This window comes from Meriones unguiculatus, chromosome X (genome assembly GCF_030254825.1).
Source record: "Meriones unguiculatus strain TT.TT164.6M chromosome X, Bangor_MerUng_6.1, whole genome shotgun sequence".
Taxonomy (NCBI): domain Eukaryota; kingdom Metazoa; phylum Chordata; class Mammalia; order Rodentia; family Muridae; genus Meriones; species Meriones unguiculatus.
In genome coordinates this window covers 140,114,069-140,140,070 of record NC_083369.1, presented here as the reverse complement: position 1 = coordinate 140,140,070, position 26,002 = coordinate 140,114,069, and the positions used below count along the sequence as shown (strand labels likewise).

Below are 26,002 nucleotides of genomic sequence, written 5' to 3'. Positions count from 1 at the left end.
ATTATATAGAAAAGAATGATCATCAGGTCAGGCAGTAATGTGAAACCAGCTTGTAAATCAAAGATGAGTAAGTCCGTAGCTTAACAGATACCTTTTTTTAAGATCACCTATAGCTTTCTCCTTGTTTTTTGTTTGTTTGCTTTTTGGTTTTTTTTTTGCCACCGTGAGTAATATAATGATATAAACTAAAACAGATTATCTGCCAAGCTTTGTGATAGGCAAATTGCTATCTCTTAGAGAGATAGAGTGCTTAAATTTAATAAACTACTGACGAATCCTGTGTGTATTTCCGATTTAGTTTCTAAAAATTTTGCCCAAATTAGCATTTCCCCATGTTATTAGACTCCTGATCATACCAGCCTCTAAACTGTATTGACTGAGAAAGGCAAAGGAAACCCAGTGAGGCCCGGTGGCATTGTATATGAAATCTAACATTCTTTTCTAAAAGTGTTGATGCATTTGTTTCTAGGACCCACACCGATTGCACTATGACCCTGCTGAACTTAAGCTCTTTGAAAACATTGAATGTGAATGGCCTTTGTTCTGGACTTATTTAATCATAGATGGAATCTTCAATGGCGATGCTGTTCAGGTGAGAAAATGCTGGGCATTGTGCTTATAAGCCTTTTTAATCTCACTGATGGGCTGAACACTGTTAGCGTAGAGTCATTCAAGAATTCATTTCCTTGTTTCTTCTGTTATCTGTTGCTATTTTTAAAGCTATTCCAAAGCCTTGTGAATTAAAGCAACAGCTGTTTTATTGATTTGTTCATAATCTGCTATTTGGGCAGAGCTGTCAGGGACAGATGGTCTCTGCTTCTCCTCACGTCACCCGAGATAGTTCATAGGACTAGAGGACCTACTCTTAAGATAGCCCAACTCAAGTGGCTAGTGAGTGAACTCTGGTTCCCAGCTAAAGCTACATGCTCGGCTGCATTGAGTTGATGACTTGGCTCTTCTCCCTCCTCACTTGGGCTTTTCACAGCAGCAGAATCTCTGAGTTCTTAGACTTCTCGTGCTACTGTTGTCTTTTCCCCAAGAATGTAAAAGCACAAGCTGCCAAGCTTTCTTAAGTCTTATTACAGAACTGGCAGAGGGCCTCCATCGCATGGTGAGCTAAATGGCTGTCACATATTCAAGAGTGGGGGTGGGGAACTAGACAAGGAAATGAGTGCTAAGAGACATAGTTCCTATCTATCTCAGAGGGATGCTTCTTTTATTTCTTTCAAGTTAGTCAGTCATTGTGCTGCTGTTAGGTCTAGTTCAGAGGTGCTTTGGTTTAGTGATACTCTCAGATAACATCTTGTTTAGTGGGTCAACCTCCTAACTGTCTCCCAAACTCCAAATTGACTCCCTGTTCTTTCTCCTGTCTACACCTGAGCCAGAGTGGTTTTATTAGAAGGTTTTGTTAAAAGCCCTGTCGTGTTAGTCACATTTCTATCGCTGTGACAAAATATCTGAGATAAACCAGTTAAAAGGAGAAAAAAAATTTTTTTGGGCTCACTGTTTCAGAGGTTTCGGCTCCTGGTTGTTTTTGGCCTCTTTGCTTTTGGTCCTTTAGTGTGGTGGTGCATTGTGGTAGGGAGCCTTTAGCAAAAGGAAACTGTTTACATCATGTCAGCCAAGAAACAGGTGGTGTGCTGGAGAAGAAGCTAGGGTCCCAGTACACTCTCCCAAGAATATAACCCCAGTGACTTAACTTTCTCCAGACAGGTCCTAGCTGCTGCTTTCCACTACCACTCAGTAGTGTCGTTGTTACCAGGGTTTCAGTCTGGCTTCTCAGAGACCATTCTGATCACAGTTTGGACAGTAGTTGCTGGTCTCCTGCACTTTGGCTTTAAAAGCCCAGCGCTCAGGAACAGAGACAATAAGTTTAAAATGTTAAGGTCCTTTCTTTCTTCTTAAGGTATACTTAGAGTTTACCATGGGCCTTCCTGTTTTTTACTCTTAGTAGTGAAAACTCTCTGAATGACTGACTTTGAATTTCAGTACAAACAGATTTAACAGTGATCAAGGGGACAGGAAGTAGTTAAGGAGAGTAGAATGCCTATGCATCATCATCTTCTTTTTTTTTTTTTTCCTTCCCAAGGCAGGGTTTCTCTCTGTAGCCTTGTCTGTCCTGGAACTCTCTCTGTAGACCAGGCTGGTTTATGAACTCGCAGACATATGCCTGTCTCTGCCTCCCCAGTGCTGGGATTAAAGACAGGTGTCACCTTGCCTGGGTTTTTTTTGTTTTGTTTTGTTTTGTTTTGTTTTTTTAAGTAAATAAGAGATGGTTTATTTTGTAACCATTTTAAGTGCCCATGACCCAAGAACACAGATTTAGGTTACTCCAGGCTCTTAAGTTCTTCCAACATAAAAGCAGTTTCGTTAAGATTTTATAGTTTTACAGAAGAATTCAGTCAGAAACCAAGGCAAGTTTAAAATACATTGGTGGGATGAGTACACCAGAGAGCCAGGTGCAGAGAGATAAGGGAAGCTTTTGTTTGAGCTTTTGGGTTGGTAGAAGCTAGTAGTCAAGTTAAAAGATTGCAAAAGGTTTTTATTATTAGTCACAGGGTATTAGCTCTAACAGAGAAGTGTGCAAGGAATGGCTGTTCTGTAGGGCTAGAGCCAGTTCAAGATACAGTCACTAGCTTTTGGACCTGCAACATTCCGGTCTCTCCACAGTACTGAAACTCAGATCAGCTTAATCGGTATCTGCAGACACAGCTTCTTTTCAAGAGCTTTTCATTCATACCCCCCCCCCCGTTAGCCAAGCATTGCCTTTTGTGCATTCTTGGGCCACATATTACATATCAAATATTGTGAGGTCCCATGTGGCTAGGAATGCTCTTCTTGAGGATCTGATACAGATGAGGCAGAAGGAAATCTTCAGGAGAGAAGAGCAGCTGATAAAGGATATTAAGAAACTCCTGGATGAGAAAGGCAAATAGGATGGTCATCAGAAGAAGGAGAAAACAGGGAATAGGACAGGAGCCTACCACAGAGGGCCTCTGAAAGATTCTACATTGCTAGGTATCAAAGCAGACGCTGAGACTCATAGCCAAAATTTGGGCAGAGTGCAAGGAATCTTATGAAAGAAGGGGGAGATAGAAAGACCTGGAGGGGACAGGAGCTCCACAAGGAGAGCAACAGAACCAAAAAATCTGGGCCTAGGGATCTTTTCTGAGACTGATACTCCAACCAAGGACTATGTATGGAGAGGACCTAGAACCCCTGCACAGATGTAGCCCATAGCAGCCCAGTGTCCAAGTGATGAGAACAGAACTGTCTCTGACATGAACTCAGTGGCTGGCTCTTTGCTCACCTCTCCCTGAGGGGGGAGCAGCCTTACCAGGCCACAGAGGAAGACAATGCAGCCAGTCCTGATGAGACCTGATAGACTAGGATCAGATAGAAGGGGAGGAGGACCTCCCCTATCAGTGGACTTGGAGAGGGGCATGAGAGGAGGGGAGGAAGGGAAGATGGGGTTGGAAGGGGACTAAGGAGGGGCTACAGCTCGGATACAAAGTGAATAAACTGTAATTAATGAAACAATACATATTTATTTTTTTAAAAGAGGTTAAGAATACTCGCTGTTCTTCCAAAGTTCAATTCTCAGCAACCACATGGTGGCTCATAACCATCTATAGTAAGATCTGCTGTGCAGGCAGAATATTGTATAAATAATAAATAAATCTTTTTTTTAAGTCTAAAGAACACTGGTAGTTCCTAAAATTGAATCTGCTGAAAAGACTGGTCGGTATTGATGAAGAGAATCGATATCATGTTGCCTACCAGTTTGATGCCATGGCTTTTGTAATTTCAGTGTATCATATTTCTAAAAGCAAATGGCTTTGTATCATCCCAGTAATAGTTATAATTAGAATGGCTAACATACAGAGCAAGTGAATTTTTCAATATGTAAAACCTTAAATCAATCTATAACTCTATAAACAAGAACATTTTATTGAATCATTAGCACCTATAGAATCTTCTAAAATTAGAAACACATTCCAGACCCACTAGTCTTTTGCAGCTGTAAAGAAACAACCAGGAAATCCCCAACCCTACCACTTTTGTACTCTCAATCAGGGAAGAGCCCACACCATGTTCACAGCATCAGGACTTCCATGAAGAGACTCCCATTCTTCATTTTTTTTTTCTGATTAAGGAACTATGTTGTTTCTGGAGATGTCTGCCTATGTCTTTTATTTTCAAGACATATTCCATCAGTCCCCAAAGGATATTTGGGTCTGAACCTGGCAGTGGTTTTTGAAGTATCCAATGCCAGCAGGCTACTCTGAACAACCTTTACTCTCTCTCATGGCCATCTCCATTTCTTTTTTTTCACAGACAAATACAATCAAGAACATGGTAGCTGAGTGAGCTCATATGGCTTTACAACCTACAGTTATGACTTGACTCCTCTGGCATTTTGTTGTGCTATGTAAAATCTGTGTTTCTCTCCTCATCTGTGTTTCTGTTTTTCTTGATTTCTAAATATTCTTTACCCACACTGAAGAAAGCAGATTACACATGGACCTGGAATTTCCTGATGGAATATGCATTTTCTCAATGAATTTTCTCAATGTAATATTCTCAATTTGAAAACCAATTATCTCTAAGTGTATTTCAGAACAGAAATAGGAGAACTAGATCCTACATTGGCAAATGCTACTAGACCTTTAAGAGCCAAATAATAAAACAATGGCTATGTTATGCGTCTGACCATTTTATTACACTTTGGGAATCAACACAAAACTTTACAGACTGAATTTTGAGTATTTTTCCTGAAATGATTGGATTTGGCTAGCATTTCAAGATTGTGGAAATTTGTCTCAATCAACATTCCTTAATTTAATCTGTTTCTTATTCGTGTGTGTGTGTGTGTGTGTGTGTGTGTGTGTGTGTGTGTGTTTATGTCTTCTTTTGACACTGACTGCCAGTCTAGAAACATTATGGTAATATCTACAGCCATACCACCCTGAACACACCCGGTCTTGTCTGATAGTGTCATTTTGGGCCATTCCCCATAATAATCAGTTAATAGCTTCCTGTAGTTTGCATATCCCATCAGAGATTAAAGTAAGTGGGGAGTTTCTTCATCAGATTCTGTTGAAGTTCTCTGGCAATAAATCTGTCATAAGAGTCTGTTAAAAAATAATCATATGAAAACTGGATTATATGAAAACTATTCACATCATGATCTAGATCTGAATTGTTTTTTACACCCTTTGAATGGGACATAAATTATTATACCTAAAATATAAGCAATCAAGAACACAGTTTGACCTAATGGAGTGAATATTATGGATGAAACAAACATGTCTAAAATAACCAGAATTGAAGTATTTTTCATGAGATTGAGTATATATATATATATATATATATATATATATATATATATATTTCCCCCTGCATTTACAGTTATTTGTTTTTTATTACAATTTATTCACTTTGCATTCCAGCTGTAGCCCCCTCCTTCATCCCCTCCTATCCCACCCTGCCTCCCTCTTCTCCTCCCATGCCCCTCCCCCAGTCCACTGATAAGGGAGGTCCTCCTCCCCTTGCTTTTGTTTTTAAGTTGTATTGCCATTGCATCATTAACTGCCAGAACTCTGTCACACTAAAGGTGCTGGGGCTTTCTTTCCAGGTCCAAGAATACCGAGAAGCCCTGGAGGGAATATTAATCAGAGGCAAAGATGGAATCCACTTGGTACCGGAACTCTATGCCATCCCACCAGACAAGGTAACCAGGTCTTACCAAGCTCCTCGTGCTGCTCATCTAGATTAAGTGATTTAGGGCTTGGCTAGTCTCTATCCACCTTTCAGGACAAATGACCTCTTTTTCTCCAGAGGTGGTTTCTAAAGGCTAGTTGTTTGTTTTTGGTTTTGTTTTTGTTTTTTTAATTCATCGTAAGGAATTATAGCTCTGAGAAACATGAAACATGTTTGACCTTGGGTGTCCTCGGTGGTAGAGGGCGGGATTCCCTGGTCTGTGTTTGAATCGGGCCCATACACTCAAGAACAAAGGACATGATAGAGCCTGACTACACTGAGGGAACCTCTAAGAACCTGTCCAATCTAAGACATTGCTGGATTCCACTCAAGAACCAGACCCTAGGTTCTGGGCCTCCACACAAAGCACCACCACCTCCTAATGGGTAGTACATTTTGGTTAGTAGAAGTATCTAAATATTGAATGTCCTCCTTGGACTTGGAAAGTAGTGGTGGAGTAGGTTTTTCTTTTATTCCATGAGGAACATACATTTTTGCTGGGCAGTGACACATGTAATTCCACCCTCCAGGTACCTGAAGCAGAAGGATTACTAATTCAAGACTATTCTTTGTGACCCTGGCTCAAAGGAAACTCAAATTATAAAAATAAAAAACTAACATTTTAAATGAGTCTGAGACTTCATCCTTATGCAGCATAAAAGTTGTGAGGATTACTTTGAGCCTTTTTCTAGAGCAGTGCTTCTCAACCTTCCTAAGGCTGCAACCCTTTATTACAGTTCCTCACATTGTGGTGACCCCCAGCCAGAAGATCATTTTCATTGCTACTTCCTAACTGTAATTTTCTGATATACAGGATATCTGATATGCAACCTCTGTGTTTTACGATGATCTTAGGTGACCCTGGTAAAAGAGTCATTGATTTGACCCCAAAGGGAGCACAGCCCCTCAGGCTGAGGACCACTGATCCAGAAGGACCTTCATGTATTAAATAAGTGACTACTTAGATCAAGAAGAAAGTTAAGTTAAAAAGTGTTGAGATTCTGTGAGAAATAGAATGTTTTACTTCTGGAAGCATTGGACTCTTTTACATTGATAATAGCCCACCTGTTCAACACCTCAGATGGTATTTTAAAAGTCAAGGAGTGAGAAGAATACAATGAAAACCAGCAACTAGAATAGAATATTCAGTGGTTATATTGGAAAAACATTTGTACACATTCCGGGAATATTTGAGGACGATAATATAACTTAGACATGGAATAGTGCCATCTAAAAAAAGAAAAATGCCTAAATGATGTAGTTAAGCAACTTCGGAAATATGTCAAGTGTGTCATTACTTTAAAGACTTAAAGATGCAGCGTAATTTTACAGCTGGTTCACTGCTGGATCCACTCGGTGTTTCCTTGCAATGGCTTTCTCCACTCAGTCCTACCTAGACCATTGAGTCTGAGCTTCTAGAAACTCCGTGCTCCTATCATAGCACGAATTGTGTCATATCATCCAGATTTCCTAGGACAAGACTTTTGTCATGCCTTACCATGCTAATTAAGTTTTAAAGTCTTGCCAGGGGTGTTTTTTTGTGTGTGTCGGAAGTCCTCTGCCAATGTCTTCATTTTCCATTGGCATCCGTATGCTGTGGATGGAGTGAATACTGATGAGGAGGAGGGGTGTCTGTGTCACTTTCAATAGATACTCATCCATCCATATCCCTTGTTGGGATCGTGCATCCTGTAGTATGGAGGCACCTGTTTCATGGGAGCGACTAGCTATCCTTGTGCTCCCGAAAGGCTCAGGTACTGAACAACCATAGTAAATGCTTGGTGTCGGAGCGGCACTTGGCTTCCTGATGGATAATGCTGGTTGTACATCATAAAAATATGACTCTATAACTCTCCTGAATACCCCACTGACTTCTAGTTTGGTTCCTGTCATTCAGCATCCTCTTTAGTCTGTGCATTTAGCTTATATGCTAGGCACCAGCATTGGACAAGATTTTACCTCAACTTGATTTTGTTGATTTTGTGTTAGGTTTGCAGGTGAGGGTTGGCAAGGTTCCTCAGTCACATCAATAACCTATAGAGACCACTGGGAAGGGATCCTGTGAGACACCACAAACCTATATGGCACCTTTGTGCAAATTAGGAAAAAATGTCTGAGACTTACATTGTCATGCAGCCTGTATGCCTGGGCAAGGTGCCACCATTTATCAACCCTCCACTGCACAGCAGGTGACCAGTAAAAGTATGTCCAACAAACGCATAGTGAGCAGCTAGTCCATGCCTGGCACTTCCTAGGGGCTAGTATACAAGGTGGTTCTGTATCTGTGGGTATGTAAAAACAGAACTAGGCTGGAAAATGGACATAGCCACAGGAGAGATGGAAATAGAGATGTGGTGCAAATTCACCTGTAAGTAATAGTTTCAGAAGAACCAGAGTAGGGAGGAGAAAAGCACCTTCATGAAGAGACAGAGTTGAACTCCAGTGGAAGAGAGGCCAGAACAAGTTCATCTTTTGACCTGGAAAGCTTGTTGGGTTTCTGTTCTTTGCAGTAGAGAGTTCACATTCTAGATCATTGCAGTGTTTCCTAATAGTTTTATTTCAGTGTATTTGGTGTGTATTTAATGTGCTAGCCAATTTTAAAAGTAATCCTATACATTGTAAAATATATGGGGTTCTGTAGAAAGAAAACATTTATTATCCATAATGCTATGACTCAGTAATAACCACTATTGCATTTTGGAGAATCTCCCTCCACACTATTATTCCTTTCTTGATTATTTAACTGCAGTGACAATTCCATTCAGTGTATGCAAAATGTAAATGTTTGCTACCAAGAAATATGAATCTTTACTAAGTATATTAATGATATCACTAATTAATTCACAATACTAAGAATGAAACACCCTCCTACACACACACACACACACACACACACACACACACACATTTTTTTCCCTTAGAGAGGAATAAATGTTTCCTGTTTCTGAGTGGTGTTTTCTGGAGGAAAAAATGGACAGGACTATTATCCTAATCAGTGTTTCAAAGATTAAAACCTTAAAGGGAAGCACGAGGTTTAAGAGAGTGTCCCATATGTAGCTGGAAGTGTCCTCAGAATAAGTAGGCATAGGAGCTTACATTGCTGAGACAAAAAGGGATGGGGATCACAGAACCTTATATTGATAAATGAAGCTCCCAGGAAATTCCACTTACTAAAGGAGGTAGGCTGGGAGTGGCAACAACACTATTGGTTTTCCTCATTGTGGAGTGCTACCTTCTGGTAATGTTCTTGTATGGGCACACATCCTTGGGGATGATAGGCCAGAAGAAACCAGGCTTGGCATTTCCGCTGTGCATACTACGCACTCTGCTTTTTCAGGCTGCTGTGTTTTGTTGTTGTTTTTATGAGAACAGCCATCCATGAGCATGTGCTGTGGAGCTTCCTGCTGCCCAGAGCTGGGGATAGAGCAGGCAAGCCGAGCTTCCAGAACCTGTGGTCCCAGATGTGTTTATTGGGGAAATACTGGCCTAGGACCAGGACAAGATTTGAAATCCCCTTCTGTTGCATATAGCCATGGTGCACTGAGAAAGGAACTTTCTGCTTTCTGAGTCTACCATTCTGTATTATAAAGAATTGGTGAGGAGGCTGAGGACTGTTTTATAAATCTTCAGCATGTTTCCCAAGTGTAAGATATCGCTGGCCTTTGTATCCCCTGACATTCTGATCTTGAACTTTTCATTTTCTCTGCCAGGTGGATGAAGAGTATAAGAACCCACACACAGTAGACCGAATTCCACTGGGGAAGGTGCCTCATCTTTGGGGACAGTCCTTGTACATCCTGAGCTCACTGCTGGCAGAGGTAGGCCTTCTTCACTGGAAACCCATCTGGTCAGAGGTACGGGAAAGTAGGAAGAGCACAGGGGCTCTCTGTACTGAGTCACTATGAATAGCTTTTGTGCAACTTCATTGTCTTCAAGGTCACCTGGGCTGAAACTGGGCCTCAGGCTCTCCTCTAGGTTTGCATATTGATATTCACAGCAAGCCAGTTCATATCAGCTCCATACTCTACTCCCTGTCCCCCTCTCGCCAGAATCTCTGGTATATACCTAGAATCTTTTTGCATTGTTGCCCAGCAGACATGGAAAACTTCCCAGCCAAGATTAGCACATCTGATCCTGGAAGAGACGGGATTTAGGAAGTTATTAGATGGGCTAGAAGCTCTCCCAGCCCGTGACACAGGAAGCACAGGGACTCTTCAGGTCTTTCCAAAGAGACAGAAGGCACAGGTTGTCCTTCAGATACCACAGCCCACACCAACCCACCTCTTGACCCATTCCCTCTTGCCCCCTTTCCCCGAGGCTTCTGTTGGAAAAGCTTTAACATGACTCCCTCAGTCTTGAGTAAGAAACTTCAGCTGAGAATTGTGGTATGGGGAAGGAGCCTAGAGAAGAAAGGGACTGTCCACCTGAGGCTGGCCAGCCTTGTGTGCTTCAACTGGGGACAAGAACAGTACATTAGAATGTTACTGGGTTACTGCTGTGGTAAAGACCGATGAAAGATAGCACAGTGGACATATCACCTGGAAACACTGGCTGTTGAGGTGGTTCCCATGTATGTTTAATCTCCCACAATCCATAGCCATGGCTTCATTTATACGAGTGTATTTATATTCTTTTGAAAGCAATCTTGTACCCAACTAGCTCAGGGACTTTTGGCAGGTCCCTTAACCTCTTTGATCCTCAACTGCCTTACCTGTAAAGTGAAAAGAGAAATGGGCTTATTTGTCTGTACAATGCATTTCAGCTCAGATTTCAGTATGTGTGGGGTGGGAAATAACTAATTCCACTCCTGAAACCTCTTCTCCAATATAAAAAGCCTTCCTTTGGGTCCAGCAGTAGGTCGACTCTGTCTCAGATCACCTTCATCCCCTTCGGATGCTTGGGTCATTCCTAGGAAGTGAAAGGTGATGCATTTTTAAAGAGCACACTTAACAATGTGGGAAGAGTTTTGTGTTTCAAAGAGTCAGCCCTAGACCGAAGTCTCGCTCTACCTTGTATAAGCATGTTCACCTCAGTTTTCCTGCCTGTAGAATGGTGAGGGACATAGGAGATTCAAGTGTGACAGTGCACATGCAGGGACTCAGCTAACACTAGTAGTAGCTTTCTTTTCACCCATACAGTGTGGGGGTACATTTGAGTAACCCTCAGAGCTAAGTGGTGGCGTTCTGGGTAGCATATGCTGTTATGGAGAGAAACTCAACAAATACAAAGGAAAGGTTTTTGAGTCTTTGAGCCCCCAAATATGTCATTTTCAAGTGTAGGAACAAGATGAAATCTTCGTTAAAACAGTTTTTCAAGTATTAATACTCTTCTCTTCTTAGGGATTCCTTGCCACTGGTGAAATTGATCCCTTAAATAGAAGATTTTCTACTTCAGTCAAACCTGATGTTGTAGTACAAGGTTTGTGAGCGTGTTTGCTCTCCATCTCTAACGTATAAAATCAGTGTAAATCTTTCATTCACATTGTTCCTAGTTCCTCACTGAAATTTGTTAAAAGGGTGTTAACAGGGTTCTAGCAGCAAACCTGTAATCCTAGCACTTGGGAGCATGAGGCAGGAAGGTCAATAGTTCAAAGCCAGGCTGGGGAGGTAGCTCAGTGGGTAAAAAGCTTAACTAGCAGGCATGAGGCCCAGGGCTCAATTTTCTGCACCCTTTTAAACTGGGCATGGTAGCATGCAGCTGTCATCGCAGAATTTTGGAAGAACAGTAGGATCACAAACGCAAAGTCACCTTTGGCTTAATAGAGATTTTGAGGCCAGTCCAACCCACATAGTAAGACCTTTACACAGGAAAAAAGGTCCAGAGGGCATGATTCATTGTACAATAAGATGTAGGCATCTGTGTGAAAACTTGTAATAAGTCAGGCAGGCCCCAGAAAGCAATGGGATTTTTCCCACCCACAAATTGACTTCCGACAAAGCAATTGTTTTCTGCAGTCTGAACTTTGTCACTGGAGCACACATGAGTCATTGAGCATCATTCTTCATAACTGTCACTCTAAAAAGTGGAGTCTGAGACTGGGGAAAACTCTGAACCCAAGTGAAATAGTTCATTTTTTCCTTGGAGGTCTCAGGTCTCAGTACCCGCTTTAACTCTCCCTTCCTTCCTCTTTAGCCAGTGTCTCTTCCAAAAAGGTGAGAAGCCCAATGGGGCTGCCTCTCCCAGGATACCTCCACAGGTCATATCTCAGGTCTGCTAGGACTCTTACTCCTCCCAAAGGATCCTGAAACCAATGGAGATGGGTCTGGAGGAAGTTCTCAATCTAAGTCTGGCCTATGGTATGCACTTAGAGCATTAGTCCCTTCTGTTTCCTTTCCCAAGGTCCCATGGCAGCTCTGGCACATTTTTTTAAAAGATTTATTTATTTATTTATTTATTTATTTATTATGTGTATGCTGTTTTGCCTGCATGTACACCTGGACATCAGAAGAGGGCACCAGATCTCATTATAGATGGTTGTGGGCCACCATGTGGTTGCTGGGAATTGAACTACAGTACCTTTGGAAGAGCAGCCAGTGAGTGCTCTTAACCTCTGAGCCATCTCTCCAGCCCCCAGCTCTGACACATTTTGAGTGCCTTTTAGAATAGTCAGATACTGTCAAATGTCAGCCCATTGTGTATATAACGCATTGCTGCTAAAAAAAAAAAAGCTATACACCATTGTTTGTTTGTTTTATGTATTGCTTTTTTGGTCTTTTGAAACAGAGTCTTACTTTGTAAAATTTGCTGACCTTGAACTCACTACAAATCCAGAGCTGGCCTTGCATTCATAGAAATACTCTTGTCTCAGTCTCCCAAGTGATGAAATTATAGGCATCAACCACCATGCCTGGCTTAAGCTGTACTTCTTTTTTTTTTTTTTTTTTTTTTTATTGCTGTATACTTCTTAAGGATAAGATTGTATTATTTTCTGTATTGATCTATACGTGTGTCACCTCCCCTCGGTGAAGCAGCCTTGCTAGGCCACAGAGGAAGATGATGCATGCAGTCCTGAAGAGACTTACTAGTCTGGGGTCATTTGGTAAGGGAGAAGGGCTCCCCCTTTTTGAGGACTAGGGGATGGGGTATGGGAGAAGGAGGAGGGAGAGTGGGACCAGGAGGAGATGAGGGAGGGGGGTTACAATTGGGATGTAAAAATGAATAAATTAAAAAAAAAGAAACTATCAAAAAAAGAAAAGAATGATTGAACAAAAAGCCTTCTTTGTGGCCACAGGCCTGTTTAAATAAGCTTGACCATAATGCAATGAGAGGAGCTACACGTTGTCACCTAATCAATAGTGTATATAGTATACACCTAACCACGACAGCATTCTGACCTGCATGAAGCTTAGAGGTTAGTTTATTCACTTAAGGACCTCAGTTGGCAGCTGACGGTGGGGACCCATTACTGGTGTCCTGGTGGGCTGATGCAGCTACATTCCTGAATCTGCGTACTTGACCAGCACATTCTGCTAATTTGTGTCTTAAATCTACACGAAGTTTTTGTGGGTTTTTGTTGTTGTTGTTGTTTGTTTGTTTGTTTTCCCAGCTGTAGGCCAGGACATATTAATAGATCTCAACTGGACTTTTTTTTAATTTATTGATTTTTATTTTTAATTATATATATGTGTGTGCATGTATCTGAGTATGAGTGTGTACACATGAGCAGCGCCCAAGTTGACTAGAAGGTGTTGTGTTCTCCAGAGCTGGAGTTATAAGCAATTATGAGCCTCCTGATATTGGTGCTGGAAATGAAACTTGGGTCATCTAGATCAGTGAGTGCTCTTAACTGCTGAGCCAACTCTCCATGCCAGCATTTTTTTTTTAAATATAGTAGAACAGAGATGAATTACCAGAGGATCTGGCATGGAGCAGGTCAGGGGATCTTTCAGAAACTCATGCTGGTCCAGTGAAATGCCTCAACAAGTAACAGCCCTTTGCCACCTGGTAGCCTGATAGCCTGAGTTCAGTCTCCAAAGCCCACGAAGTACAGCAAGAGAACTGACTCCTGAAAGTTGTCCTTTTACCTTCACACACATGTACACTCCCCCTACACACACACACACACACACACACACACACACACACACAAACACAGACAGTGGTGGGCCAAACTCATGCTCATGTGGTTGCATCAGAACATAATCCTCTCCAGTTTCAGTTATAGCCACTCCCCGAAAGAGGTAGTCATACTGAGAGTGGATGCTGTGTCTTTGATAAATGTGGAGTTCTGCTTGTTAGTGAAATTTTCAGAAGGGATAAATGTTGAGGGAACCCCACAAACAATCCCACATAGCCCAGCAATCTAATTTGTTGGTGTCCTGGGGAAGGTAGAGTGGGGATTAGGTTCCAGTCCTGGCTCAACTATTGTGGGCTAATTAAGCATTCTCATGACTTCTATTCACTGTAAAGATGAGATCATTTATCGGAGCCCAACGACAGTCAAACGGTTCTTGAGTTGGGAGTGAGGATTGAAAGAAAATTAATAAACCAACACACTACACATGGGATCTTTTTGAGAGGGCTTCCAGTAGAAAACTAGTCACCAGTTTATTCCAATAATCCCTTTTCAACTCAGAGCAAAAGCACCTCAGTACAATGAATGAATCCACAGGGAAGTCAAAACTTCTTTACCTAGACCAGCTGTCTGTGTGATCCTCACATAATCAAAAGGTGTGAACTTGACAAGACATCCTACCTGCTGTCTCAAACAAAAGGAGGTAGACTTGGCAAAACATTTGCTTATCGCTGACCCTAGGTGAAGGCCAGGGTGAAAACCTGTCTTTCCGCTGAGATCTAAATAACAAAGCAGCCTGACAGACCAGAGGCTCCCCACAATCATTGGTATAAAACACTTTAAAAAGTACCAGGTGGCATATAAGTGTAAGGAGGTAATGTTCAGGTTTCAATGGCATTTAGATGTATCACATGTTCAGCATTTCCCAGCGTAGGGATCCAATGGTAGGATTTGGGGAAGATGCCCTCACAGTACCTTAGCCTTTGTTCTCTGGCCTAAGCATGCCCTGGGCCCGTTTCCAAAAGTCTCTGCTGCAGCTGGGCAAGTTACCAGCTGTTCCCTGTGACTGGCCTCCTCTTCTGCAAGCCCCTGTCCAGATTCCATCCCATTGACAAGATACTGCTTTCTCGTAAAGGCAGGCAGTACTGGTGTGATAGATAGCACCAAGCTAATCCCTGATGTGTTTCTGAGCTAAGACTAATTTCTGCATAGGCTACCAGGACCCACATACTTGGAAGTCCCTGCTAGCCAGAGGGCCCAGGGCCCAAACCATCTGGAATGGGTGCTCTTTCTCATCTGCGGGGGTTTGTGCTGTGCTTCTAAGTGGGCTAGAGAGTCCCACTTCTACCACTCTCTCCACCAGCAGGTCCACTTTCTTTTCCTGACATATTTATTGCTCACTCCCCCTGCCCTTCGGGAGCAGGAACAGACTTCTCGAATCCCCTGAGGGAGCTGTTTCCACTCCTAACCCTGTGTCAAAAGGACACTGGCATATTTAGATGAAAGCAGACCCAGAGGGAGGCAAGACATGATTTCAAGTAGGAGAAGTTGGTGCAGAGCCTATTGAAGACCATTTCTAAAAGCTCTCATACTGTCCTGCACAGTGAGGGCACTTGACAGGTATGCATTGGTGTGTGTTGAGGTGCAGTAAGGACAGAGAAAAAGCAGGAAGGGTAGCAGGACAAATGCCACCATTTCCAAAGCCAACTGTGGAGAATGTGTTAATATGCCTAGGACTGGAGAGAAGAGAGATCAGTTCCATGTGTCAGTGTGCAGAGACACCAGACACAGATCTGAGACTGATTCTTTGTTCTTATTTGCAGTTGCTGTCTTGGCAGAGAACAGTCACATTAAGGGGCTGTTGCAGCACCATGGGGTAAATGTCCAGAGCATTGCTGATGTGCATCCAATTCGAGTTCAGCCAGGCCGGATTCTTAGTCATATATATGCCAAACTTGGTAGGTCATGGAAGTATTGGAGTATATTGGGAAAAGGGCCTTTCCAGGTGCTAGGTGCAAGTGTGAGAGAAACTTTGTTCTAAGTTCTGAAGAAGACCTGGGGGAGCACTAAGTAGGCCAGCCACTTGTCTCAGTCCATTGTGAAGAAGAATGGACAGACAAGCAGATTTCCCTCAACCCATACAGCCATAGGAGGGCCTCTGTTGGGTAGTTCCGTTGGAGAATAAGTACCCCCATTAAAAGGTCACAGTTGAAAGAGCTACTGGTATCTTGATATGGCTTCTAATTGTTACCTGTGGTACCCCAAAGTGCTCACTTTACCCACTAAAGTGGGAAGCACTTCTCTTTTCTTTCTTAAAATCTGAATAAATAACTTTATTTTAAAATAAATAACTAAATTCAATCTATCAATAAATAAATTCAAGGTCAATGTTAATAAAGTTCTTTTAATAATTCTACTCCATATAGTTGAAACTGCTGTTCATACCCATGCATGAATAGAGGAGACAGGATATATTTCTCTGTTCAGCTTTGTCCCACTTCTTAAAAGGCCATGGTATTAGGAAGACAAACCCCATAGTATATTGTCTGACATAAAAATAAGACCAGCCTTTGCCTAGGTTGCTAGGAATAGCTTGTACTTTAATTTCTTTAACTCCAGTTTCTCCTTTATGTTTCAAATAGGACGAAATAAGAATATGAAATTGAGTGGTCGACCATATCGGCACATTGGTGTCCTTGGTACCTCCAAACTCTATGTAATTAGGAACCAGATCTTCACTTTTACGCCCCAGGTAAAAAGAGTGGTCATGGCAGTGCATACCCTTAATTTCAGTGCTGGGAAGGCAAAAACAGGTGGAACACCATGAGTTCAAGGCCAGCCTGGTCCACATGAGTTCTAGACCAGCCAGAGATATACAGTGAGAATCTGACTCAACACACACAGAAGGAAAAAAAAAAAAAAAAAAACTTAAGAAAAAAAGTGGGAGCAAGTAGAAAACCAGCCGGCATCCTCTTGTTAGATCCTCTTTTCTGTCTGGTAAGCATTTCTACATCAAGCATGGAAGAATTTTACATGCATGGGATCACATGGAGATATAGAAAGTGCTCAGTTCATGTTACTTGAATCAAATTGAGTATTGCGTCACTCCCAGACATGAATTCACATTGCTTTCCCGTATGACATGGCACTTGGCTCATATCGCCCAAATTTAATAGTCCCTTACCCTTGTGAAAGATGTCACTGGACCCCCAGTATGACAAACAACCAGACTGATTTTCAGGTCCCCAACCCCCTACCGAGATTCAAATGCACTGACCATCTTCAGAACTTATCTTCAGAATTTTTGTTCCTAGAGAGAACTAACCTAGAGGAAGTACATACTAATTGTTCTCCATTTGAACACCTAGAAGATGAACACTGTTGTCATTTTGCCAGTGTGGGCCATAACATGGATGGACCCCTGCCTACCTGCACATGCGGTTGGTTGTGAGGCCTTGCCTCAGTAGCTGCCACTTTTGAACCTTGCAAACCCTTTTCCTTAGGAGCAAATTCCAGAGGCAGATCCGAGCACACACTAGCACAGAGGTCTGGAGAACAATTGGACTTTCATCGTTATGCAGCAGTACCTGTGACTGGCGTTAAGCAGGCATCAGTTAGATGGGCAGTTCCAAGTTCTCCCTCACCTGGGAAGTGTTTGCTAACCCAGGTCCCAGAAAGGGTAGCAATTACAGGCTCTTGATTTGTTTTGTGTGGTCAACAAGGCGCCTATATCCCCCATGGGAGGAAGACAGGTCTGTTGACACACTTTTCCTTTCGTACCAGTGTAGCTACAACTCCCAGGCAGGTGACAGATTGTTACAGTCTCAATTGACCTCCTGGTCAGAAGACTGAGGCAATACTGAACCCCTTCCCCGACATCAGGTTCAGGATTAGTGCTTGCCTTGAGTGGTAGGTGCTGTGTGGGAGAAAGTAAAGGGTGACCCCTGACTTGGCTCGTTCTTACTTTCAGTTCACTGACCAGCATCATTTCTACCTGGCCTTGGACAACGAGATGATTGTGGAGATGCTGAGGATAGAGCTGGCTTATCTGTGCACCTGCTGGCGGATGACTGGCCGCCCCACACTCACCTTCCCTGTCACACACACCATGCTCAGTAATTCCATGAATTTCATCTTCTGGGTCATGGGCTCTTATCTAAGTGTTTAGGACAGTTTCTGTGGACTGTGCCAAATGCTAAAGGGGATCCTTAGCAGTTTGACTTCTTTGTGTAGGGAATATTTCATACCATAAGGGTTTTGATTGGGTTGGTGCTAGTGAGACTATTTCAGATGAAGAAAACTCATCCGTCATTTTTTTTTTTTTCCGTAGCAAATGATGGAACTGACATTCATCCTGCAGTTCTTTCTACAATTAGAAAACTGGAAGATGGATATTTTGGAGGTGCTAGGTACATTGGGATTTCTTTTCATTTACTAAGAATAACATTGACATTTCTGAAAGTCTTTAGCTGTCCTTTCCCCACCTTTTGCATCAGTTTCTAGACCCAAACACACATGATTTTAGAGTAAAAAGGAAATCAAAATTAATCTACTTTTACCTCCCCAACCTTCTGGTACTCCTGCTCCTACTTCCCAAGTGCTTGGATTATAGACGTTGCTCCCGTGCCCAACTTTGGGATTGAATTTCTTGGCTTGTGTAGGGCCAATATATATTTTTGACTCCTGCAGAAGTGCTACCTCTCTGTAGACGAGTTTCCCAGTGATTCATAGTAGTCTGTCTGCACTCCACCTGTATCTCTAACGTTGTCCCTTCATGACAGAGTAAAATTGGGGAACCTGGCAGAGTTCCTCACCACTTCATTCTACACATACCTGACCTTCCTGGATCCGGACTGCGATGAGAAGTTGTTTGATGACGCCAGTGATGGGAACTTTAGTCCTGACAGCGAGTCAGACCTGGGAGGATACTTGGAAGACAGCAGTCATCAAGGTACATTGTGGCAAACAAGTGTCTGTGAATTGGTGGTTGAATGTGTTTAAACCTTGGCACTGTGATAAACTCCCCTAAGACCCAAATGCAAAATCATCGACAGGTAAGCTAAAAGCAAAAGAACAGAAACAAGGCTTCTAAAGATTCTGTTCTAAAGGGGCTGGTTTGAGAACATAAATTCCACTGGTGCCTTTGAAAACAGGGCTTCATAAGTCCAGTAGGAAAAGTCTCAAGCATAGGACTATTCATAAATTGCTTTTTAAAATACTATCCATTTATTTATCCCCCCCTCTCTCTCTCGTGTGTGTGTGTATGTGTGTGTGTGTGCGTGTGTGTGTGTGTGTGTTACACCATGGCATATATAACATATGTGTAGAGGTCAGAGGAGAGCTTTTAGGAGCTGTTTCTCTCCTTCCACCATGTGGATTCTGAGTATTGAACTGTTGTTGGTAAGTTTGGCAGTAGGCACCATTGCCCGCTGAGCCATCTCACCAGTCCTCTTTTTGTTTTACTTCTTTTTAAGATGGTCCACTTGCCCCTCAGACCTCTGTGAGTTCATTTGCACCAGCCGCTCCTGGTGCTTCTTTACAGGGGTTTTCCTAGCTATTTAAAAAGTCCATCCTGACCTGAAAGTTAACCCAATGCTTCATGCATGTTATACTGCTGAGCTGAACCACCAAGCCCTTACAAAATACATTCTTAAAGAGAAACACATTGCTTGACTTTTGAAAGGAATGGTGAAATGGCCTGGTTTTGATTAGATGTGAGTGGTGAAACCCCGTGTTAATCTGAACATGGTTTTGGGTCAAAGTGACCTGTTTTTACTTTTAGATAATATTTGTAATTGGTGCAGAAAGCTCCATAAGGCTTAGCTCACGAATTAAAAGACAGGGTGTCAGGTACTGTTCTTTTGGTTGTTTTCATATTCTGCAGCTCATCTCTGGATGATGTGACTTAAACACGATCTCATTCTGGATTTCCTTGGCCTAGCATGAAGATTTTTTTCAAACAGTAAATTTGTACACGCATATGACATACCTGTCACTAACTCTTGGTGTGAGTAAAGATGCAAATAGATAGTGCTAAATGTTGTCTACTCCATGGTTCGTTTTCATTGATTCTTTTCCTTGGCTCTCCAACTGTAGAAAGCCAAGATGAACTTGACCAGTATATCGACCACCTTCTTCAGAGCACATCCTTGAAGTGTTACCTGCCTCCTCTTTGTAAGAAGTCAGAAGACAGCCACGTATTCAGTGCTATCCACTCCACTCGGGACATCCTTTCTGTGATGGCCAAAGCGAAGGGTTTGGGAACTCCATGTATGTTATTAAGCTCTTCTGTCTGTTAAGATATATTCTTTTATGAGAGTAATGTGTGAGTATAATTGAAGTCAATCCCAAAAGACAAGATAGGCTCAACTTAGATATGCCCCCTTTCAGCTCTTCTACATGTTTCTTCTCCAGATTTCTTTTTTTTTTTTTTTTCCCTTCAAAACAGGGTTTCTCTGCCGTAGCCTTGGCTGTTCTGGACTCCCTGTGTAGATCAGGCTGGACTCAAGCTCACAGAGATCCACCTGCCTCTGCCTCCCTGACTGCTGGGATTACAAGTATGCACCACCATACCCAGCTCCTCCATATTTCTAAAATAGTATGTGTTTACTTCTATCCTTTGAGACAGAGGTGCAGGCAGAAGCCCATGCCTGTTCTGCTTGCAGCCAAGGCAAGGGCCGGGTGAAGCCCAGGCCCAGGGGGCTGGAGGGCAGGCCTTCAGATGTGTTAACCAATCTGTGCCTAGACATCCTCCTTCTTTGACTCTTTTCAGAGAGTCCTCTAGTCTCCTGCCCTCCTGAAGGAGGCAGGCACCATGCTGTGTGCAGAAGAGGAGAGCTTCTAGGGAGCTCACTGCATCTCACACACTGTCTCTTCAGTCTTTTTTAGTTTTGTCCCCTTGAGCCCCTCACCAGTTCCAGAAGTACCCAGGACAGCAAATTCCTGAGACTTCTGAGGATTCTTTTTCTTTGCCTTTTAGTTGTTTTTTTTGTTTGTTTGTTTGTTTTTTGTTTTGTTTTGTTTATTTACTTTATATCTCAGACATAAATCCCTAAGCTCCCAGTCCTACCCTCCCTCCTTGTTTCCCCTATCCCCACTCCTCTACTCTTCTGAAAAGGGGAGCACCCTACACTCTCACCCCAGCATGTAGAATTGCATCAGGACTGAGCTCATCCTCTTCCCTTGCGGCCTGGAAAGGCAGCCCCACAAGGGGAAGTGATCAAACATAGTCCATGTCAGAACAGGCTCTCACTCCCCTTACTAGGTGACCCATATGAGGACCAAGCTGCCCATTGGTTACATCTATGAAGAGGGGCCTTAGGCCCAGTCCATGCATAGTCCTTGGTGCTTCAGTCTCCACAAGTTCCTCTGGGCGCTGGTTGGTTGGCTCTGTTGGTCTTCTTGTGGTACACCTGTCCTCTCTGGGTCCTCCTCCCCGCAACTCTTCTACAAGGCTCCCTGCACTCCACCCAATGTTTGACTATGGCTCTCTGCATCTATTTCCATCAGGTACTGGGTGGAGCCACACAGGACAGCTATACTAGGCTCCCATCTGCGAGCATAGCAGAGTATCATTAATAGTGTCAAGGGTTGCCTCTCCCATTGGGTGGGTCTCAGGTTGGGCCAGGCATTGGTTGGACATTCTCTCAATCCTTGCTTTATTTTTGTCCCTGTACATCTTGTAGGTAGGGTAAATTTTGGGTCGAAGTTTTTGTGGGTGGGTTGATATTCTCCTCCCTTCACTAGGAGTCCTGTCTAGTTAGAAGGTGACCTCTTTAGTCTCCATGACCCCTGTTACTGGGAGTCTCAGCTAGAGGCACCTGAGCATTCTCTTAAGGCAAGCCTGACTGGTTAATTGATTCTCCCATTGTATTATTGGAGTTTTCTGGCCCTGTCTCTTCTAAATCACTCATCTTTCAACCTTTATCTTTCGTATTTCTGAAAATGTTGCTATTGTCTTCTTTCCTCTTTTTACCTGGTTTTGAGGATTTGTGTTTTTGTTTGGGTTTAGTTAGGTGCTTTTGTGGTTTTGGCTTTGGTTTTTGGTGACATTACCTTGTTCTGTGGTTCAGGCTAGCCGTGAACTCAGTTATATAGTCTAAGCTGACTTTGAACTTCTAGTCCTCCTGTAGAGTCCTGACATTCCAGATGTGAACCACTTTAGCTTGCTTTATGAATCCCTTTTAAATACTGATTAGTGAGGGAGATAGAGAGATGGCTCAGTGGATAAAGGGTTTGCTGAAAAGGTGTGAGAATCTGAGTTTATATTGCCTTGCACCCATGTAAAATCCAGACATAACAATGTACAACCATAATTCCAGCACTGCAGCTGTGGCAGCAGGAGTTGGGGGTGGGGCAGGAGGCAACTTCCTGAAGCCAAATGGGTGAACTCCAGGTTCACTGAAGAGATTCTGTTCAAAAAATAAAGTAGAAAGTAATAGAGGAAGACACTCAGTGCTAGACCCTGTCTTATACACACATGTATGCACACATAAAATGTACACGAGCTACTTCTGAGTTTTCTAAAATGTGATATGTCCTGGAAGACAGAAGCATCATACTGAATGACTACAGATAATAATAGCATCCAAAGATGGTGAAAAGTAAAATCCGTAACAACCAGCAATGCTAGAGTGAAACTGGGCAGGAAACCCAGACACCTTGATCATGAAATCCTGTGCCCTTGGACAAATGTTCTAGCTTCTCTAGATCTCAGTTTCCCTACCTGGAAAACAAAAGAGAGGGGTAGGAGTGGAGTCAGGCATCATCTATTTTTAAAATCTGTTTGCCATCCTAAAATGCCCATACCTAGCAAGAGAAGGGCTTTATTGTTTTTTCTTCCTCACAATAGCTTTCTTAATTCTTTTCTTTTCCAGTTTTCCCCATGACTTTGCCAACTAAAGTTCTAAGTGGACACCGTAAATCACTGAATCTTGTTGACTCCCCTCAGCCACTCCTAAAGAAGGTAAAGTATTCGGGGTAGTTTGTTGTTGTCGTTTTAAATGTAACACTTGATAATAGTTAGTCCCAAGAACTATCTCAAATGGTAGGGCTTAAAGAGCATACACACACACACACACACACACACACACACATATATATATATATATCCAGAGTTTCAAGTGTAGACGCTCTAGATGTTGATGTGAATCTAGCACTTAGTTGTCAGAATTCAGTTTGCACCATTGCATAATTTGAGTCTCGTGTATACCTTTATGTTTTGCCTGGAGCAAAATGTCTCTTATTGCCTATCTACCTGGTCATCAGAACACAACAGTGATAGAAGGAATACACTTAATACACACCTGAGCCAGCCAGAGCTCAAAACAGAGCATAGAACTTAGTACTCATACTCTTTGGTGTGGTTTTTAAGACAGGGTCTCAGTTTTTGGCCCAGTCTGACCTTGAAGTCACAGTCCTCCTACATTGGCCTGCCAAGTGTTTATTATAAACATGTACAGCACAGAGAGTCTTTGAAAGACTCTACCCAGCAGGGTATCAAAACAGATGCTGAGACTCATAGCCAAACTTCGGGCAGAGTGCAGGGAATCTTATGAAAGAAGGGGGAGATGAAAGACTTGGAGGAGACAGGAGCTCATAAAGAGAGCAACAGAACAAAAAAAAAATTTCTGGACCCAGGGGTCTTTTCTGAGACTGATACTCCAACCAAGGACCATGCATGGAGATAACCTAGAACCCCTGCACAGAGATAGCCCATGGCAGCTCAGTATCCAAGTGGGTTCCCTAGTAATGGGAACAGGGACTGTCTCTAACAAAAACTCAGTGGCTGGCTCTTTGATCACCTCCCCCTGAGGGGGGAGTCAGCTTTACCAGGCCACAGAGGAAGACAATGCAGCCAGTCCTGATGAGACCTGATAGGCTAGGGTCAGAGAGAAGGGAAGGAGGTCCTCTCCTATCAGTGGACTTGGAGAAGGATATGGGAGGAGATGAGAGAGGGAGGGTGGCATTGGGAGGAGACAAGGGAGGTGGATATAGCTGGGATACAAAGTGAATAAGAAAATTAAAAAAAAATAAAGACCTTTTGAGGTAAAAACATGAAATATACATGTACCACTATTCCCGGCTTCTCCATACTCTTTTTTTTTTTTTTCATCAATTACACTTTATTCATTCTGCATCCCCCCATAAGCCCCTCCCTCCTCTCCTCCCAATCCCACCCTCCCTCCTCCCTCTGCTTGCATGCCACTCCCCAAGTCCACTAATAGGGGAGGTTCTCCTCTCCTTTCTGGTCTTAGTCTGTCAGTTCACATCAAAAGTGGCTGTATTGTCCTCTACTGTGGCCTGGTAAGGCTGCTCCCCCCCCCCAGAGGGAGGTGATCAAAGAGCAGGCCAATCAGATTATGTCAGAGGCAGTCCCTCTTCACATTACTATGTAACCCAATTGGACTCTGAACTGCCCTGGGCTACATCTGTGCAGGGGTTCTAGGTTATCTCCATGAATAGTCCTTGGTTGGAGTATGAGTCTCTGGGAAGTTCCCTGTGTTCAAATTTTCTTGTTCTGTTGCTCTCCTTGTGGAGACCCTGTCCTCTCCAGCTCTTACTATTTCCCAGTTCTTACATAAAATTCCATTCACTCTGCCCAACAGTTGCCCATCCGGCTCAGCATCTGCTTTGATAGTCTGAAGGGCAGAGGCTTTCAGAGGCCCTCTGTGGTGGGTTCCTAGGTTGTTTCCTGTTTTCTTCTTCTTCTGATGTCCATCCTCTTTGCCTTTCCGGATGGGGATTGGACATTTTAGTTAGGGTCCTCTCTCTTGCTTAGTTTCTTTTATAATGAGATTCCTCAAGACATAAAATCTTAGGTGTTCATCTTATTTTTACTATTTTATTTAGACATCTCTGATTTATCCCATATGAATCAAAATATCCAAATGTTAATTGGAGAACATTTTAATCTAATTATATTTTTAGGTAGTTTTAAATGTGCACTTTTATGTTGTTTTGCATTTTAAAAGTTATGTCACTGAAAGCTGGGTGCGATAGCATAAGATTGTAATTCCAAAACCATGGAGGAAGAAGAGGAAAGATTACAAATTTTCTGTCAACTTGAGTTACATAGCAAGTTCTAGGGAAACCTGGGCTACATGATAAGACCTTTTCCAAGAAAATGAACGAATATTTTATTAAAGTATAACATATAGACAGACTTATGAGTTCAGTTACTTATCACTGAGTCAATATCCATTTGTCTTTGGTCACTTTCTTTGCCTCCTGCTAGTTAGCCACACCTCAAATAGTCCAAAGATAACTGCTAGGGCCTGGAGTGTGGCTCATTAGGAGACTCTCTTGAAAGGCCCTAGGTTCCATTCCCAGTACGTGGTGAGGAGGAACACTGCCGCCATGACTTGTCGCAATAGAAGTTGGCTTTATCTATTTCTGAACTTTGAATAAATAAAACTTAGGTATGTTTTAACCTGTTCTCTCTAGTTCCTTGCGAATGGTGGCCAACATAGGTCACTATCAAATATGGTACAGGTGCATAACTGATAGAGTGCAAAAGACTTCCTGAAACCATGAAGCCTAGCATAGCGCTAGCATTCAGAAAGAAAGCTGGTGTTTCACTTTGTGCTCACCTGAACTTTCAAGTTTGCATTGTCAACCCCTTTCCTTACTTTTTGACTTTTACGTGGCCAGACTCCTGAATATGACTACCAGTGGCCCGGAGATGACTGTGGTGAAATGGACTGTGGTGAAATGGACTGTGAGAAACTAGTTGGGCAACTGAAAGACTGCTCAAACCTACAGGACCAAGCAGACATTCTGTACATCCTTTATGTAATAAAGTAAGTACCTTAATCTCTTTGGGCTGTTATAGCAACACATCATCAGCTGGCCTCATAAAGAACTGAAGTGTGCCTTCCAGTTTTAGAAGCTGGTAATCCAAGATAACAGTGTCTGGTGATGGCCTACTTCCTCATGGATGGTACCGATAGGGTGAACCTATCGGGCATTTTGTAAAAGGGAGGTAAAAGCTCTCTGGAGCCTCTCATGTAACGGTACTATCTGATGTATTCTGAGAGTTCTTACTTCATGGCCTGGGAGCTTTCCAAAGCTCCATCTCCCAATACATCACTCTGGGGTTAGGATTTTAGTGCAGGGATTTGAAGGGACACAAGTGTTCAAGCCATAGCAGCGAGGTTATGGCCTTCGCCATGTTGAACATAGTTCTCTATAATTGTTTCTCCTGGTCTCCTGGCCTTCCAGCAG

At 42.7% G+C, this 26,002-nt stretch overlaps 1 protein-coding gene across 5 annotated transcripts in view; it reads left to right on the top strand.

Moving 5' to 3' along the window:
• Phka2 (phosphorylase kinase regulatory subunit alpha 2) overlaps positions 1-26,002 on the top strand; it is a 77,049-nt gene that overhangs the window by 35,326 nt on the left and 15,721 nt on the right. For all 5 annotated transcript variants that reach the window (XM_060375365.1, XM_060375366.1, XM_060375370.1 and 2 more), the window contains 12 exons: positions 470-592; positions 5,639-5,734; positions 9,474-9,581; positions 11,103-11,181; positions 15,601-15,735; positions 16,420-16,529; positions 17,748-17,892; positions 18,108-18,186; positions 18,559-18,728; positions 19,874-20,047; positions 22,654-22,742; positions 25,430-25,578. In XM_060375365.1, coding sequence (XP_060231348.1) covers positions 470-592; positions 5,639-5,734; positions 9,474-9,581; positions 11,103-11,181; positions 15,601-15,735; positions 16,420-16,529; positions 17,748-17,892; positions 18,108-18,186; positions 18,559-18,728; positions 19,874-20,047; positions 22,654-22,742; positions 25,430-25,578 — 1,457 coding nt within the window. The remainder of the gene's footprint in view (positions 1-469; positions 593-5,638; positions 5,735-9,473; positions 9,582-11,102; positions 11,182-15,600; positions 15,736-16,419; positions 16,530-17,747; positions 17,893-18,107; positions 18,187-18,558; positions 18,729-19,873; positions 20,048-22,653; positions 22,743-25,429; positions 25,579-26,002) is intronic.